We start from the raw sequence: 15465 nt of genomic DNA, 5'->3' as shown, positions 1-15465 counted from the left end.
ACAGCCAGGTGTATGTGTCGCGGCTCAACGCATTCCGCATGTGACCCCGGATCAAACGACCTAACGGACTTGGCAGTCCCTCAACTCAAACACTCACCGCTACTTAGCTAGACTTCACATGTACTCTAGAAACTGTCAAAGCAATGCAAGACTATCAGGCTGATCACTGATGTTAAATATAGACATCAGTTGAGATCATCACGTGAGGTGGTTGTGTAGTAGACTAGGCATATTGTCTACAGTAGGCAAGACGTGGTGTCAGCGGACAACTCTGGCAGTAGATGGTAATGCATAGTGATGGCTGGGAGAGGACAGTACAGTAGAAGGTAATGCATAGTGATGGCTGGGAGAGGACAGTACAGTAGGTCATGCGTAGTGATGGCTGGGAGAGGACAGTACAGTAGAAGGTAATACATAGTGATGGCTGGGAGAGGACAATACAGTAGAAGGTGATGGCTGGGAGAGGTCAGTACAGTAGAAGGTAATGCATAGTGATGGCTGTGAGAGGACAGTACAGTAGAAGGTAATGCGTAGTGATGGCTGGGAGAGGACAGTACAGTAGAAGGTAATGCGTAGTGATGGCTGGGAGAGGACAGTACAGTAGAAGGTAATGCCGCTACACTGTGTCCTTGTCCGCGCGTTACACTGTGTCCTTATCCTCCCGCTACACTGTCCTTATCCTCCCGCTACACTGTGTCCTTATCCTCCTGCTACACTGTCCTGATCGTCCCGCTACACTGTGTCCTGATCGTCCCGCTACACTGTGTCCTGATCGTCCCGCTACACTGTGTCCTGATCGTCCCGCTACACTGTGTCTTGATCGTCCCGCTACACTGTGTCCTGATCGTCCCGCTACACTGTGTCCTGATCGTCCCGCTACACTGTGTCCTGATCGTCCCGCTACACTGTGTCCTGGTCCTCCCGCTACACTGTGTCCTGATCCGCCCGCTACACTGTGTCCTGATCGTCCCGCTACACTGTGTCCTTTGGCTGTGGCTTATGTTTGCAACCAAGACATGCTGCTGTATGTTGGAACTAGTTGAGTATTTTCTAGGAATAAACTCCCTGTAAACGGTAATGTTCTGTGCCTCTCTCATCCTTACCCGCACCTACAATCCCATACCTCTTTCACTCCACGGGGAGTTGAGTGTAGCAAGGTGTTGTTCCCTCCTCCAAGAGGCATATGTAACAGCTAGCCTATTTCTACTAATAGATGATTAGTGTTAGGAAGGATACTGAGTTTGTTCCTGTGTGTGTGGTTGTGTTCCACCATGGTTAAACGACGAAGGCATGCGTCTTGTAGACATTCCCACATACTAAAGGTTATTAAATGCTTACCTCACAGGCCAGCGAACCATTTTAATACTGTGTTCTTATTTCACTGTTTTGCTGTTTGCTTGGCTGCAGGCAGGCTGGATAAACAGGCTTTGAGGCTTTGCAAAATGTAAATTGCCTCTCTCTCTCTCCATCCACTGCCACCTCACTTTCTCATCCTCTTCCTTTCATCACTCCCTGCCTCTTTATCTAACACATTGCTCTCCTTCTCTCTGTTTTCCATCCCCATCTGCCTGCCTCATCTCTTCTCTCTCTGTCTCTGCAGGTTGTATGTCTCCCCTATGAAGCAGGTAGTTGCCGAGCCCAGACCTGAGTCTCCTCTGAAGTGGTGCCGGAAGGTTCTGGACCACCCCAGCCCAGAGACTGAGGTGGCCTGTCGCACCCTGCTCAACCGTCTCGACCAGAGTACGCACCTACCTCGTAACCTTTATAATTACCTTACGATGACTATATAACAACCCTAAAGTAACTATACTATAGTAACCTTACACTAACCATGTACAATAACCTTATAGTAATCCTATAACTATAATAATCATAAATTTTGGTAGCCATAAACATAACTGTATAATAACATAGCTATAGGAATCCTTCCGTACAGTAACCTTATAATAACCAACAGCCCGTCCTACACCCAATAACCTCACAACAAGCAATAAACTAATACAGAAAATTTAGTTTGTCACTGACCACCAGTGAATGCAGTCATAGCGCAGTATCTGGTAACAACCAGTATGGCCTCCTATCCAATAACTGTTATGACTAGAACTACTGTTCCCTGAAGGAGGGAAACTAAGTACACCATACTATGAGGTGTTGCACTCTCACCACTTCAGTCAAAGGATTTACAATCACTCCTGACATGGTCAATGAAGTCTGCGCCTCGCTGGAAGCCCTGCGTTCCACAAGTGAGAAGCGTGAGGCTCGGATTCATTCCTTCAATTTCATACCGCTCTTCACCGAGCCCAGGAACAGGCGGTGTAGGGCCAATGTTGTTTCCTGTCCTTCAGGGAACAGTAGTTCGTCATAACGTTACGTTGCCTTTGTCAGTCAACCACATACTATGGGGAAGTTTAATCATGCCCCAAGTCGACCCCAATGGATACTAAGTTAAATGGTCCATGGTTAAATGGCCCATCGATGCGGCAGCCTGGGTATTGCGTGCTACCGGTTGACTTTCCCCTGTCCCAGCAGTCAGCACCCTGTGGGCCTCACTGGGAGCTGTAACAAGCTAGAAAACCCCACAAAAAGTGTGTGGTGATGCCCAACTCGCCGTGGCAGAAATCTCCTATAGTCAACCCATGAAAAGACGCCACCAGACCCCTGGTGGAGTGGGCACTAGGTAACCCTTGCTGCTATATGCCAGGGAGATGCAATCCAGTGGGAGAGACACTGCCGTGAGCTGGATTAGCCAAAACAGACAAAGCTGGGCACATGACCGGATATCCCGGGGCCATTCTATGTATGTCGGTAAAGCTTGCACCGAACACACGGCATGCAACCTCTGTTGCTCTTCAGAAGCAAAAGGAGGTGAAAAGGGAAATGGTTCAAAGTCTTGGCACCAGCGCTCAAACTCTTGCCACTTACACTCATAGAATGAATGGTAGCAATGACATTCAGAGGTAAACCCCTAGCCATCAGATTGGCCCACTCGGGCCATAGGAACCAAATCTCCGGCCTCTTGTACCAAACCGGTCCATGCGCCTGGGACGACTGGTCCCTGCGCAACTGGAGTTGCCACGGGTCCCCGCCTAAAAGGTGAATGATCTCTGCGAACCAAAGCTGCCTGGGCCAACTGGGATACACACAAATGTATGATTAGCCCTCCCAGCGCTTCCTCTCTAACGTGGGTGGAATCAGAACCACTGGTGGCAACGCGTAAAGGAGGATCCAAGGCCACTGGTGTGCCAGGGATAGTTAAGTGTGCCTGTAACTCAAGCCCCAGGAATGGAATGTGCTGCTATGACGGCTCCTTTTCTGATTTACAATAACACGTAGACCTGAACATGAAACATCAGCCTGGATGTATGTAACCGCTTGTTACCTAGACTCCTCTGCTATCAGCCAATCATCCAGAGAGGCCCATACCCTCAGCCCCTGGCCCCTCATGGGTGCCAGAGCTGCCTCCACCACCTTTTGCAAAGACGAGGTGAGAGGGACAAGCCGAATGGGAGTGCCAACAACTCATAGGCTATTGCCTCGTAATGGATTCTCAGGAACTTTCTGTGACTAGGGTACATGGGCACATGAAAGTATGCATCCTTTAGGTTGATGGTGGCGAACCAGTTGCTGAGAAGCACGAATCGTAACAGCTGTTGCTTTGTGAGCATATAGAATTTGCAAACTCGGATGTTTGCTCAGGTCACGCATGTCTAGAATGGGGCGTAACCCCCTGTCCCTTTTCGGAACCAGGAAATACCAGCGATTGTGCATCTGTAAAAATTTGTGAGGATTTTGGGTGACAAGCTAAGTTTCTTTAGCCTCCAGAGGTTGAAGAGGCGCTGTTGCGCCTTCACCACGCTGTCTGTGTGGGTGGACCATTTCAGTTTGTCTGATGTGTACGCCGAGGAACTTTCCACCTTCTCCATTACTGTCTCGTGCTCCATCTGCTGTTTCCTGAAGTCCACGATCATCTCCTTTGTTTGGTTAACGTTGAGTGAGGTTATTTTCCTGACACCACACTCCGAGGGCCCTCACCTCCTCCCTGTCGGCCATCTCGTCGTTGTTGGTATTCAAGCCTACCACTGTAGTGCCGTCTGCAAACTAATGATTGAGTTGGAGGCGTGCGTGGCCACGCAGTCATGGGAGAACAGGGAGTACAGGAGAAGGCTGAGGACGCACCCTTGTGGGGCCCCAGTGTTGAGGATCAGCAGGGTGGAGATGTTGTTTCCTACCCTCACCACTTGGGGGCGGCCCGTCAAAAGTCCAGGACCCATTTGCACAGGGTGGGGTCGAGACCCAGGGTCTCGAGCTTAATGACGAGTTTGGAGGGTACTATGGTGTTAAATGCTGAGCTGTAATCGATGAACATCATTCTTACGTTAGTGTTGCTCTTGTCCAGATGAGTTAGGGCAGTGTGCAGTGATTGCGTCGTCTGTGGACCTATTGGGGCGGTAAGCAAATTAGTGGGACTAGGGTGGAGGTGAACTGGTCCTTGACTAGTCTCTCAAAGCACTTCCGAAGTGAGTGCTACGGGGCGATAGTCGTTTAGCTCAGTTACCTTGGCTTTCTTGTGAACAGGAACAATGGTGGCCCACTTGAAGTGTGTGGGAACAGCAGACTGGGATAGGGATTGATCTTTTTTTTCACCTTTATTTAATCATGTAGGCCAGTTGAGAAAAACTTCTCAGTTACAACTGCGACCTGGCCAAGATGAAGCGAGGTAGTGCGACAAAAAACAACAGTGTTACACATGGGATAAACAAAAGTACAGTCAATAACATTATAGAAAATCTGTATACAGTGCAAATGGAGTAAGGAGGTAAGGAAATAAATTGTAATATGTCCGTAAACACACCAGTCAGCTGGTCTTTGCCGTCTGGGCCTGCAGCCTTGCGAGGGTTAACACCTTTAAATGTTTTACTCCCGTTGGCCGCGGTGAAGGAGAGCCCACAGGCTTTGGTAACTGGCCATGTCATTGGCACTGTATTGTCCTCAAAGTGAGCAAAGAAGTTGTTTAATTTGTCTGGGCGCAAGACATCGGTGTCCGACGAGGCTGGTTTTCTTTTTGTAATCTGTGATTGCCTGTAGACGCTGCCACATACGTCTTGTGTCTGAGCCGTTGAATTGCAACTCAACTTTGTCTCTATACTGCCGCTTAGCTAGCTAGTTCATCTTGCAGAGTGAATAGCTACACTGTTTGTATTCGGGCATGTTTCCGGTCGCCTTGCCATGATTAAAATCAGTGGTTCGCGCTTTCAGTTTTGCACGAAGGCTGCCATCAATCCACGGTTTCTGGTTGGGGAAGGTTTTAATAGTCACCGTGGGTACAACATCACCGATGCACTTGCTATTAAACTCGCTTACCAGATCAGCATCCGACAAGCGACAGTGCTTGTTAAGGATCGTAGGATTTGCATTAGCCACCCCCTTTTAGCCAATTGTGCTAGGTAGTCAGCTAGCTTGCCATTCACTGGAGGCGTGTGCAGCAGTCCTGCCCCCTCCATCCCTTCAAGATCCTGAAGGGGCCACACCCATGCAGCATCATCATAGCTGAATGCGGGTTGGACCAGGTTGTGGCACAGTTTTATGAACGATATGTTGGATACTAGGTTTTCTTCCGTTACTCCCATAACTGTCCCGGAACTAAGTCCTCTTCGTTACCTGAGAAACCGCCAGCCGAACGTGGGCCTTGTATCTAACCAGCCACCTCACGATCTCCCCGTTGGAATGCTAGTTACAGTTGTTCCGACCACAGCCCCAAGTCTCTCTCCGCTTCCTACACCTCGGTCCCAGCCGAGGTACCGGTATCCAGGAAAGAGAAGTTGCCATCGGTAACTCCAAGTTTCCTCAAGAGTGCTAAATATCTTTCCAGGGAGTGTGGATGCATTACATGGCAATATGCACACAGAATGGTTTGAGCCTATGGCCCTGGTCAAAAGTAGTGCACTTAACAGGGAATAGGGTGCTATATGGGACAATGGCAAAGGTGTTGACCGAGCAATTGTCATGGTCAGTTTCAGTGGAACTTTGCTACAGTTTATCTATCCTCCCAAGCCTCTGTAGTCTTGTTTACTGCTTGTTTTGTGTGTAGGGCTCTAAAATGCGCTGAAGTATTTTGCTACGCGACCAGGAGTTTTATTTTGTACGGAAGGAAGTCTAGAGAGGACATTATAATACTTAATTTTTTTATAAAATAGCGATCACAAGATCATTTTCTGGTGATCCAAGACGTAACAAAAGTTGTTTTGTTGATCATGAGAAATTCTATAAAAAAGGATTGGTTGTATTGAGGATAGATTGACCGCAGCTGGAGCTTTGATAAGAAGGCCCAGGTCTATGCATCAGCACATGGCTACTTATGGCATATGTGGTCTAATCAATTATATGTGGTCTAATCAATCATATGTGGTCTAATCAATCATATGTGGTCCAATCAATCATATGTGGTCTAATCAATCAAATGTGGTCTTTGATATTTATAGAGTCTGACTGCTTCTGGTGCACTGACACTGCTGTCAACTTGTCCTCAAATACATCCACCCCTAATGTAGACCGTGTCCTCAAATACATCCACCCCTAATGTAGACCGTGTCCTCAAATGCATCCACTCCTAATGTAGACAGTCCTCAAATACATCCACTCCTAATGTAGACCGTGTCCTCAAATACATCCACCCCTAATGTAGACCGTGTCCTCAAATACATCCACTCCTAATGTAGACCGTGTCCTCAAATACATCCACTCCTAATGTAGACCGTGTCCTCAAATACATCCACCCCTAATGTAGACCGTGTCCTCAAATGCATCCACTCCTAATGTAGACAGTCCTCAAATACATCCACTCCTAATGTAGACCGTGTCCTCAAATACATCCACCCCTAATGTAGACCGTGTCCTCAAATACATCCACTCCTAATGTAGACCGTGTCCTCAAATACATCCACTCCTAATGTAGACCGTGTCCTCAAATACATCCACTCCTAATGTAGACCGTGTCCTCAAATACATCCACCCCTAATGTAGACCGTGTCCTCAAATACATCCACTCCTAATGTAGACCGTGTCCTCAAATACATCCACTCCTAATGTAGACCGTGTCCTCAAATACATCCACCCCTAATGTAGACCGTGTCCTCAAATACATCTACCCCTAATGTAGACCGTGTCCTCAAATACATCCACCCCTAATGTAGACCGTGTCCTCAAATACATCTACCCCTAATGTAGACCGTGTCCTCAAATACATCCACCCCTAATGTAGACCGTGTCCTCAAATACATCCACTCCTAATGTAGACCGTGTCCTCAAATACATCCACCCCTAATGTAGACCGTGTCCTCAAATACATCTACCCCTAATGTAGACCGTGTCCTCAAATACATCCACCCCTAATGTAGACCGTGTCCTCAAATACATCCACTCCTAATGTAGACCGTGTCCTCAAATACATCCACTCCTAATGTAGACCGTGTCCTCAAATACATCCACTCCTAATGTAGACCGTGTCCTCAAATACATCCACTCCTAATGTAGACCGTGTCCTCAAATACATCCACTCCTAATGTAGACCGTGTCCTCAAATACATCCACTCCTAATGTAGACCGTGTCCTCAAATACATCCACTCCTAATGTAGACCGTGTCCTCAAATACATCCACTCCTAATGTAGACCGTGTCCTCAAATACATCCACTCCTAATGTAGACCGTCTATCTCGTAATCTTGACAAAAATATTTGATGATGAATTACCTTGCCCTGGGTCAGATAGTCTTATAGCACCAGAACACAGCTGTCTGTTAGGCCATGAAACTACCCACTTTAGAAGGGAAATGTTAACATGCACACCACCATGCTACTTTCATGTGTGATACAGGAGACTACGGCTCCAGAGTTTACTCCTACACTCACTGTATTACACCACCTAACCACTGGCAGCGGGAGAATCTAGAAAGTCATTCACTAGGCTATTATAACCCACCCCGTAGTTAGGAGTCATGTTATAGAAGTGTGATATTGGACAGTTTCACCCTGCTAAACTTGTTGTTGTGGCCCATTGGCTCAATGACTGACCGAGCCAATGGCAGACAGTGAATAGCAAACAATACTGCTTCCTGGATGAAATAAAACATAAGAACCAGTGCCTTAAGAATAATGACCTGCCATTACCTCATTGCTACCTCTCATAGCCTATAAGGGTGATCCAAGATCAGTTACACCCCTCCCAAACTTGTGTTGTGGCCCATTTGGCAGCTGCAATGAGTCTGAATGGAGGTAGTAGCCGACAATGACGCTGTGTGAAGTCAGTAAAAATATTGACACCAATGGAGCCGACTAGAATGAAGGTAGTGTCAAACAGTGTATATCAGCAAGCAATGACACTTGATGAAGTAAGATAACATTATATAGAACCCATTGCCCTAGGAATGAATGTCCTGTCACAGCCTCCATTGTTAACTCTTATGTAAGTATTGATTTAGGACAGTAAGTTCTAAAAGCTGTTGGAAAACTAATGCCTCTAGTCTCACAGCTCAAATTGAACCAGCCACGGCCATTTAGAAACTCAGAAAGTTGTACTTTCTCTCTGATCAGGAATGACTTTTTTAAAAGTTCTTGTTCACTTCAGACTCGGTATCTAAAGAACCGGTAAAGGAATCCTGAACACATACTCGCGCCCACCCCAAGGTTGTTTTTTTTGCCTACAAGGCACGGATGTTGGCCAAAAAAGTATTAACACGCTCTAGTGAAGTAAACACTCTTTTGGCACGATACAGGCTGCCTTAAACTGTGCCTTGACTCTGTTTTATGTAACTGTGAGTCTCTTCCTGTGTGCCTTTTTAGCATCTCGCTGGAGGAACATCTACAGCAGCTCTGGTCAGATGGGGGAGGCTGGCTCCTCTGGCCTCCTCTCTCCTGGGTACCACAACAAATCCACTAACAAAACCCTACTGGCCAGTGGTGGCTCAGGTATGCCTGATTTTAATACACCACATGCTTTACATTCAGCTCCTCTCTGGGTTTTTTTGTGTTGGTGGAACTCAAGATAAAGTAGTATCAGATTTTTTTTTGAAACTTTAATTCTCAAACTTTTCCTGTTGGGATAAACAATAGCCCATGTATAAATGCAGTAATCTGGACACCTGGACCACCTAGTGGGGTGGGCGTTTTTAAATACAACAGGTGATTCATGAGCTAAAAGGGAGACTGGAGTAAGATGTTTGTAAGGAGTTTTTAATATTTGAAATGTTTGTTTAATGTTACATGCAACGTTTCTTCAAAGGGTTGTTCTCCTTAACTCAATGACGCAAAGGGTCAAAGGTTGGATCTATTGTGTATATTGGCCTACTACAGCCAAGATGCTGAATGGTGTCTTGTACTATGCATTGATCATTATTTTACCAATACAAATGGAATTTACAGGCTTTCTTTGCAGAGTGGTGTGGATATCAAATACGTTGGCCCTTAGCGATACTGGGAAAACTTCTCAATGTGTGGGTGGTGCTATATAAACCAACACAATGCTTATGTTGTTATTATGAACACAGACTGTAAATAACACTCCTTTGAATGAAGTATGTGAATGTTTTGCTTGCTGGTGACCCCTCCTAATCCCACATCTGTTACATAACCAAACACCGTGGATGCTGTTGTTGCCTCTCTGTCAGTTTGAATGAAGGGTGTGTGTGTTCCAGTTGGGGGGGGGGGGGGGGTCAGACGATGGCCCTGCTGATGCCTAGTAGACACCTCATGCTTCCAGCTATCCTCAGCACTGTGTCTAGACTAATCCAGTAGGACAGACCGGGAAGTCAGGACTTCTAAAATATCTCCTCTCATAATGCAGACCTGGTCCAGAAAAATTGTTACTGGACCAGCCCTCAGTCTATGATTGGAGAGTAATACAGATAGACTACTGTATAGCTTGGTATGGATAATGTATAGTTGCATGTCCTTTCCTTGCATGGTTTCAGGTTGTATTATAGTCCTTATTTTTATCTCTCAATGGGAAGTTGTGTATGTCAAAACTGTGGTGGATTCTGAAGTTGTGTCTGTGTGTGATCTAAATCACGGTTGTGTTATTGTAATTTCAGGCTACGTGAGTGCGCACTCTGCTCTGAGTTCCCAGTCTTCTGTAGACAGTGAGCTGAGTACCTCAGACGACTCCATCACCATGGGTTACAAGCTACAGGACCTCACTGACGTACAGATCATGGCCCGCCTACAGGAAGAGAGTGAGTGATGTTGTCTAGAATAATGACTGCCGTGATCATGCGTTTCAGGAAGAGGGAGTGGTGTTGTCTAGAATAATGACTCCCGTGATCATGCGTTTCAGGAAGAGGGAGTGGTGTTGTCTTGAATACTGTGTTACCAAAGTCTAAAGGGTTACATCATTACTATATTCTCAGCATATTGACAATAACAGACTGAGAATATGCTGACTCTTTGTGGTAGTGCGTGCTTAGGGCAGGACTGTGTTTGTAATGTGTGGGTGGGTGTGTCCATGTCTTTCAGGGTTATTGTCCATGTAGATACTAGATATACACTTAAGTGATAGTGCCTGAGAAGCCAGTGTTACCCATGCCAATATATCCTCCAAACACTGGCTTCGAGGGCATTATCGCCTTTATACAACAAGTTACCAACACATTCAAATAATGATTGACATTTTCATTCAACTTTAAAAGTGATGAATATATTCATACAATTTCATCCTCCCACAAGATATAGTCCTGACGCACAGCTAGGGTTGCTAGCTAGCTATCTAAGGCTAATTTACAGTCACATCAAACAGTGCAGCCAGAATAACAACAAAGTAGCTGCATTTGTTTGTTCTCCAGTGCCATTTATGTGGATACATCCATAACATGTTAGCTAATGATGCGCAAATTCACTTGGTATAGGAAAATGTGCTCTCTCGTCAGGACACTGTTGTACGAGAGCTAGTCAACAACACAGCTAACACAGTAACTTCAAACTGAAGCTGGACACTGTTGTTCAAAGGAGCTAGTCAACAACACAGCTCACACAGTAACTTCAAACTGAAGCTGGAAAGACGGCAAACTAGCTGCACTTCCTTTCGTTTGACCTGTTTTCTGTTTTCTGTTTTCTATTGATAGTTCTTTGTATACGGTGTTCAGACCCACTGACTTTTTCTACATTTTGTTATGTTACAGCCTTATTCTAAATCCTAAACAATCTACACAATACCTCATAATGACACATTTATTTACATAAATATTCAGACCCTTTGCTATGCCCTGCCTTTTGTAAAGTCTTCGAAAGCCAAGTTAATAAACAGATCACCGAACATTTCGAAACCCACCGTTCCTTCTCCACTGTGCAATCTGGTTTCTGAGCTGGTCACGGGTGCACCTCAGTCACGCTCAACGTCCTAAACGATATAACCACCATCGATAAAAGACAGTACTGTGCAGCCGTCTTCATCGACCTGGCCAAGGCTTTCGACTCTGTCAATCACCGCATTCTTATTGGCAGACTCAACAGCCTTGGTTTCTCAAATGACTGCCTCGCCTGGTTCACCAACTACTTCTCAGACAGAGTTCAGTGTGTCAAATTGGAGGGCCTGTTATCCGGACATCTGGCAATCTCTATGGGGTTGCCACAGGGCTCAATTATCGAGCCGACTCTTCTCTGTATATAGCAAGGATGTCGCTCTTGCTGCGGGTGATTCCCTGGCTGGCAACCAACTTTACGGTGCATTACCACAACCAACTGGAGTGTGGACCTCAGTTCATCTTTCAATCACCCACGTGGGTATATGCTCCTAAAAAACGCTCTTGCTGCGGGTCATTCTTTGATCCATTTCTACACAGATGACACCATTCTGTATACATCTGGCCCTTCTTTGGACACTGTTAACAAACCTCAAAATGAGCTTCAACGCCATGCTTCCGTGGCCTCAAACTGCTTTTAAATACTAGTAAAACTAAGTGCATGCTCTTCAACCGATTGCTGCCCGCATCCTCCTGCCCGGCTAGCATCACTACTCTGGACGGTTCTGACTTAGAATATGTGGACAACTACAAATAATTCAGTGTCTGGTTAGACTGTAAACTTTCCTTCTAGACTCACATCTCCGATACAAAATTAAATCTAGAATCGGCTTCATATTTCGCAATAAAGCTTCCTTCACTCATGCCGCCAAACATACCCTCGTAAAACTGACTATCCTTCGGCGATGTCATTTACAAAATAGCCCCCAACACTCTACTCAGCAAACTGGATGTAGTCTATCACAGTGCCATCCGTTTTGTCACCAAAGCCCCATATACATATCCAGAACACTTGAACATCTTGGCCATGTTCTGTTATAATCTCCACCCGGCACAGCCAGAAGAGGACTGGCCGCCCCACATAGCCTGGTTCCTCTGTAGGTTTCTTCCTAAGTTTTGGCCATTCTAGGGAGTTTTTCCTAGCCACCGTGCCTCTATACCTGCATTGCTTGCTGTTTGGGGTTTTAGGCTGGGTTTCTGTACAGCACTTTGAGATATCAGCTGATGTACGAAGGGCTATATAAATACATTTGATTTGATATACTACCCACCACTGCGACCTGTATGCTCTCGTTGGCTGGCCCTCGCTACATATCCATTGCCAAACCCACTGGCTCCAGGTCATCTATATGTCTTTGCTAGGTAAAGCCTGCCTTATCTCAGCTGGTCACCATAGCAACACCCATCCATAGCATGCGCTCCAGCAGGTATATTGCACTGGTCATCCCCAAAGCCTTTGGCCGCCTTTCCTTCCAGTTCTCTGCTGCCAATGACTGGAACGAATTGCAAAAATCACTGAAGCTGGAAACTCATATCTCCCTCTAACTTCAAGCATCAGCTGTCTGAGCAGCTTAGTGATCACTGTACCTGTACACAGCCAATCTGTAAATAACACACCTGACTACCTCATCCCCATATTATTACTTACCCTCTTGCTCTTTTGCACCCCGGTATCTCTACTTGCACATCATCATCTGCACATCCATCACACCAGTATTAATGTTAAATTGTAATTATTTTCGCCTCTATGGCCTATTTATTGCCTACCTCCCTACTCTTCTACATTTGCACATAGAACTTTCTATTTTTCTGTTGTGTTTTGACTGTACGTTTGTTTGTAACTCTGTGTCGAACTGCTTTGATTCATCTTGGCCAGGTCGCAGTTGTAAATGAGAACTTGTTCTCAACTGGCCTACCTGGTTAAATAAAGGTGAAATAAAAAATACAATTCTTAAATGGAAGAAGTTTGGAACCACAAACTCTTCCTAGAGCTGGCCACCCAGCCAAACTGAGCAATCGGGGGAGAAGGGCCTTGGTCAGGGAGGTGATAAAATACAGTAGACCCTTGTTCTTTCATGTGTATGTCCTCACCTGTGGCAGCGTCCAGGGTCAGTAACTCTCTCCCCTCTCAGGTCTGAGACAGGACTATGCCTCCAGCTCTGCCTCAGTGTCTCGTCGTAGTTCCTCTGCCTCCCTCCAGTCTCTACGTCGGGGTGGGACCTACAGTGACCAGGAGTTTGATACCTACAGCCTGGAGGATGAGGAGGATGAGTGCTGCTCTCTGCCCCAGCGACGCCTCCGCTACTCCCCCTCTCCCCTGAGCTCGCCCCGCTGCCTCTCCCCCTCCACGGGTTTGCAGGGCCAGGCAGAGTACAGCAGGCTGGGGGCCCCCCGACAACGTGTTCCACGACGATCGCTACAGGGGCCCGGGCCCGAGCTGCTAAAGTTCGCCAAGACCGAGGGTAGGAGATTGGAGAGGAGTGTTCCTGTATCACACACAAACCGAACACATAGCAGTACACAGTCAGAACTACAGGGAATTCAGTTAATGTACTCTCTTGTTTGAAGACGTGACTTATAAATGGATTAGTGCTATAGAACAGTGTTTCCCAAACGCCGCCCTTGGGCCTCCCCCCCCCTAGGTTCTTGTCCTAGTCCTACACCGCTATTTCAAGTAACCAACTCATCATTAAGCTTTTTTTTTTACTTGAATTAGCTGTGTAGTGCTAGGGCAAAAGCCAAAATACGCACCATGGGAGGGCCCCAGGACCAACTTTGACAGATCCTGCTATAGAATGCAGTTTCAGTTTGGTCTTTCTCCAACTTTAGCCATTTGTGTGTGGTTCCAGAAGAGGTGAGGCACAGCATGCCTAACCTGGCCCCCCGCACCAGCCTGCGTTCCCTGGAGGCGGTCAGGAACAGTCGCAGCATGGAGGCTAACCTCCAGAGCTCTGGTAACCGTATATCCCACCTGCCCCCCTCCTCAGGTAACCCTTACCTACACCTGCCCCACGCCCCCTCTCCTCAGGTAACCCTTACCTACACCTGCCCCACTCCCCCCTCCCCCCCCCCCCCCCTCCTCAGGTAACCCTTACCTACACCTGCCCCCCCCCCCCCCCTCCTCAGGTAACCCTTACCTACACCTGCCCCACTCCCCCCCTCCTCAGGTAACCCTTACCTATACCTGCCCCACTCCCCCCCCTCCTCAGGTAACCCTTACCTACACCTACCCCACTCCCCCCTCCTCAGGTAACCATTGTCCGTCTACCCCACAGCAGACCCTAAATCAGACCTGCTCACAACTTCACCTCAGTTCCACTAATATTATTCTGGGTACAGGCATCTAGTCTACAACTCCTCCCTCAGTACTGTCCCTCCCTCTCTCCCTGGTTATACACCTCACTTCCACTAATATTATTCTGGGTACAGGCATCTAGTCTACAACTCCTCCCTCAGCACGGTCCCTTCCTCCCTGGTTATACACCTCAGTTCCACTAAATAGTCCTCTGGATAAAAGCATCTAGTCTACAACTTTTTGCTGCCACAATTCCTGATGTCATGTATACAGAGAATGTGCTCTTCTCTCATGTATTGTACTGTCATCAGAGCATTGGCATATGAACATGAAATAAGTGAAAGACCACATGTAAACTTTTTGAGTGTACTACTTTGCAGTGTGTGGATAGTGCTCTCCTAAACCCATCTCGTCATGCCCATCACCCCCAGGTACGTCATCCAGTCAGATGCGAGGCAGTGGCCAGTCCCATCTGTCCATGCGGGTCCCTGTCAAAGCCATGGGCTCCATGCCGGGGGCCCGCCAGCCCTACAGGGGCCTGCCTGTAGTCCAGAGTGGACCCAATGGAGGGGTACGGAGGGTCCAGTCCACAGGGCCTGCCAATGGGGGAGCCTACCCAGCCGGGAGAGCCTCTACTGGGGGTGGGAGGCAAGCAGCAGCCCCATCCTCAAGGAGTAGACTGGCCCATCCACATAGAAGGTGATTATTTAGAAATACACATTCAGTATTATGTCTTGGGATGATTACTCAAAGTGAGTTGATACGAGTGTGAATTTCAATACAGTCATTCCGTTGGTTAAACCTGATTACTCCTTATCAGTGGAGGGCACAAACCGTTTGAATGGCTCTCTTACAAGTATCAAGACTTATGTCATTGTTGTCTTT

At 46.9% G+C, this 15465-nt stretch overlaps 1 protein-coding gene across 4 annotated transcripts in view; it reads left to right on the top strand.

The window, feature by feature from the left end:
* LOC139391169 (SLAIN motif-containing protein-like) overlaps positions 1 to 15465 on the top strand; it is a 42815-nt gene that overhangs the window by 26026 nt on the left and 1324 nt on the right. For 3 of the 4 annotated variants that reach the window (XM_071138735.1, XM_071138736.1, XM_071138734.1), the window contains 6 exons: positions 1601 to 1740; positions 8836 to 8961; positions 10083 to 10223; positions 13418 to 13747; positions 14135 to 14239; positions 15012 to 15279. In XM_071138735.1, the coding sequence (XP_070994836.1) occupies positions 1601 to 1740; positions 8836 to 8961; positions 10083 to 10223; positions 13418 to 13747; positions 14135 to 14239; positions 15012 to 15279 (1110 nt within the window). The remainder of the gene's footprint in view (positions 1 to 1600; positions 1741 to 8835; positions 8962 to 10082; positions 10224 to 13417; positions 13748 to 14134; positions 14240 to 15011; positions 15280 to 15465) is intronic. The other variant, XM_071138737.1, reaches the window with a different exon arrangement.

This window comes from Oncorhynchus clarkii, chromosome 31, assembly GCF_045791955.1.
Source record: "Oncorhynchus clarkii lewisi isolate Uvic-CL-2024 chromosome 31, UVic_Ocla_1.0, whole genome shotgun sequence".
NCBI lineage: Eukaryota > Metazoa > Chordata > Actinopteri > Salmoniformes > Salmonidae > Oncorhynchus > Oncorhynchus clarkii.
The sequence above is the reverse complement of the archived record's forward strand: the minus strand, read 5'-3'. Positions and strand labels throughout refer to the sequence as shown.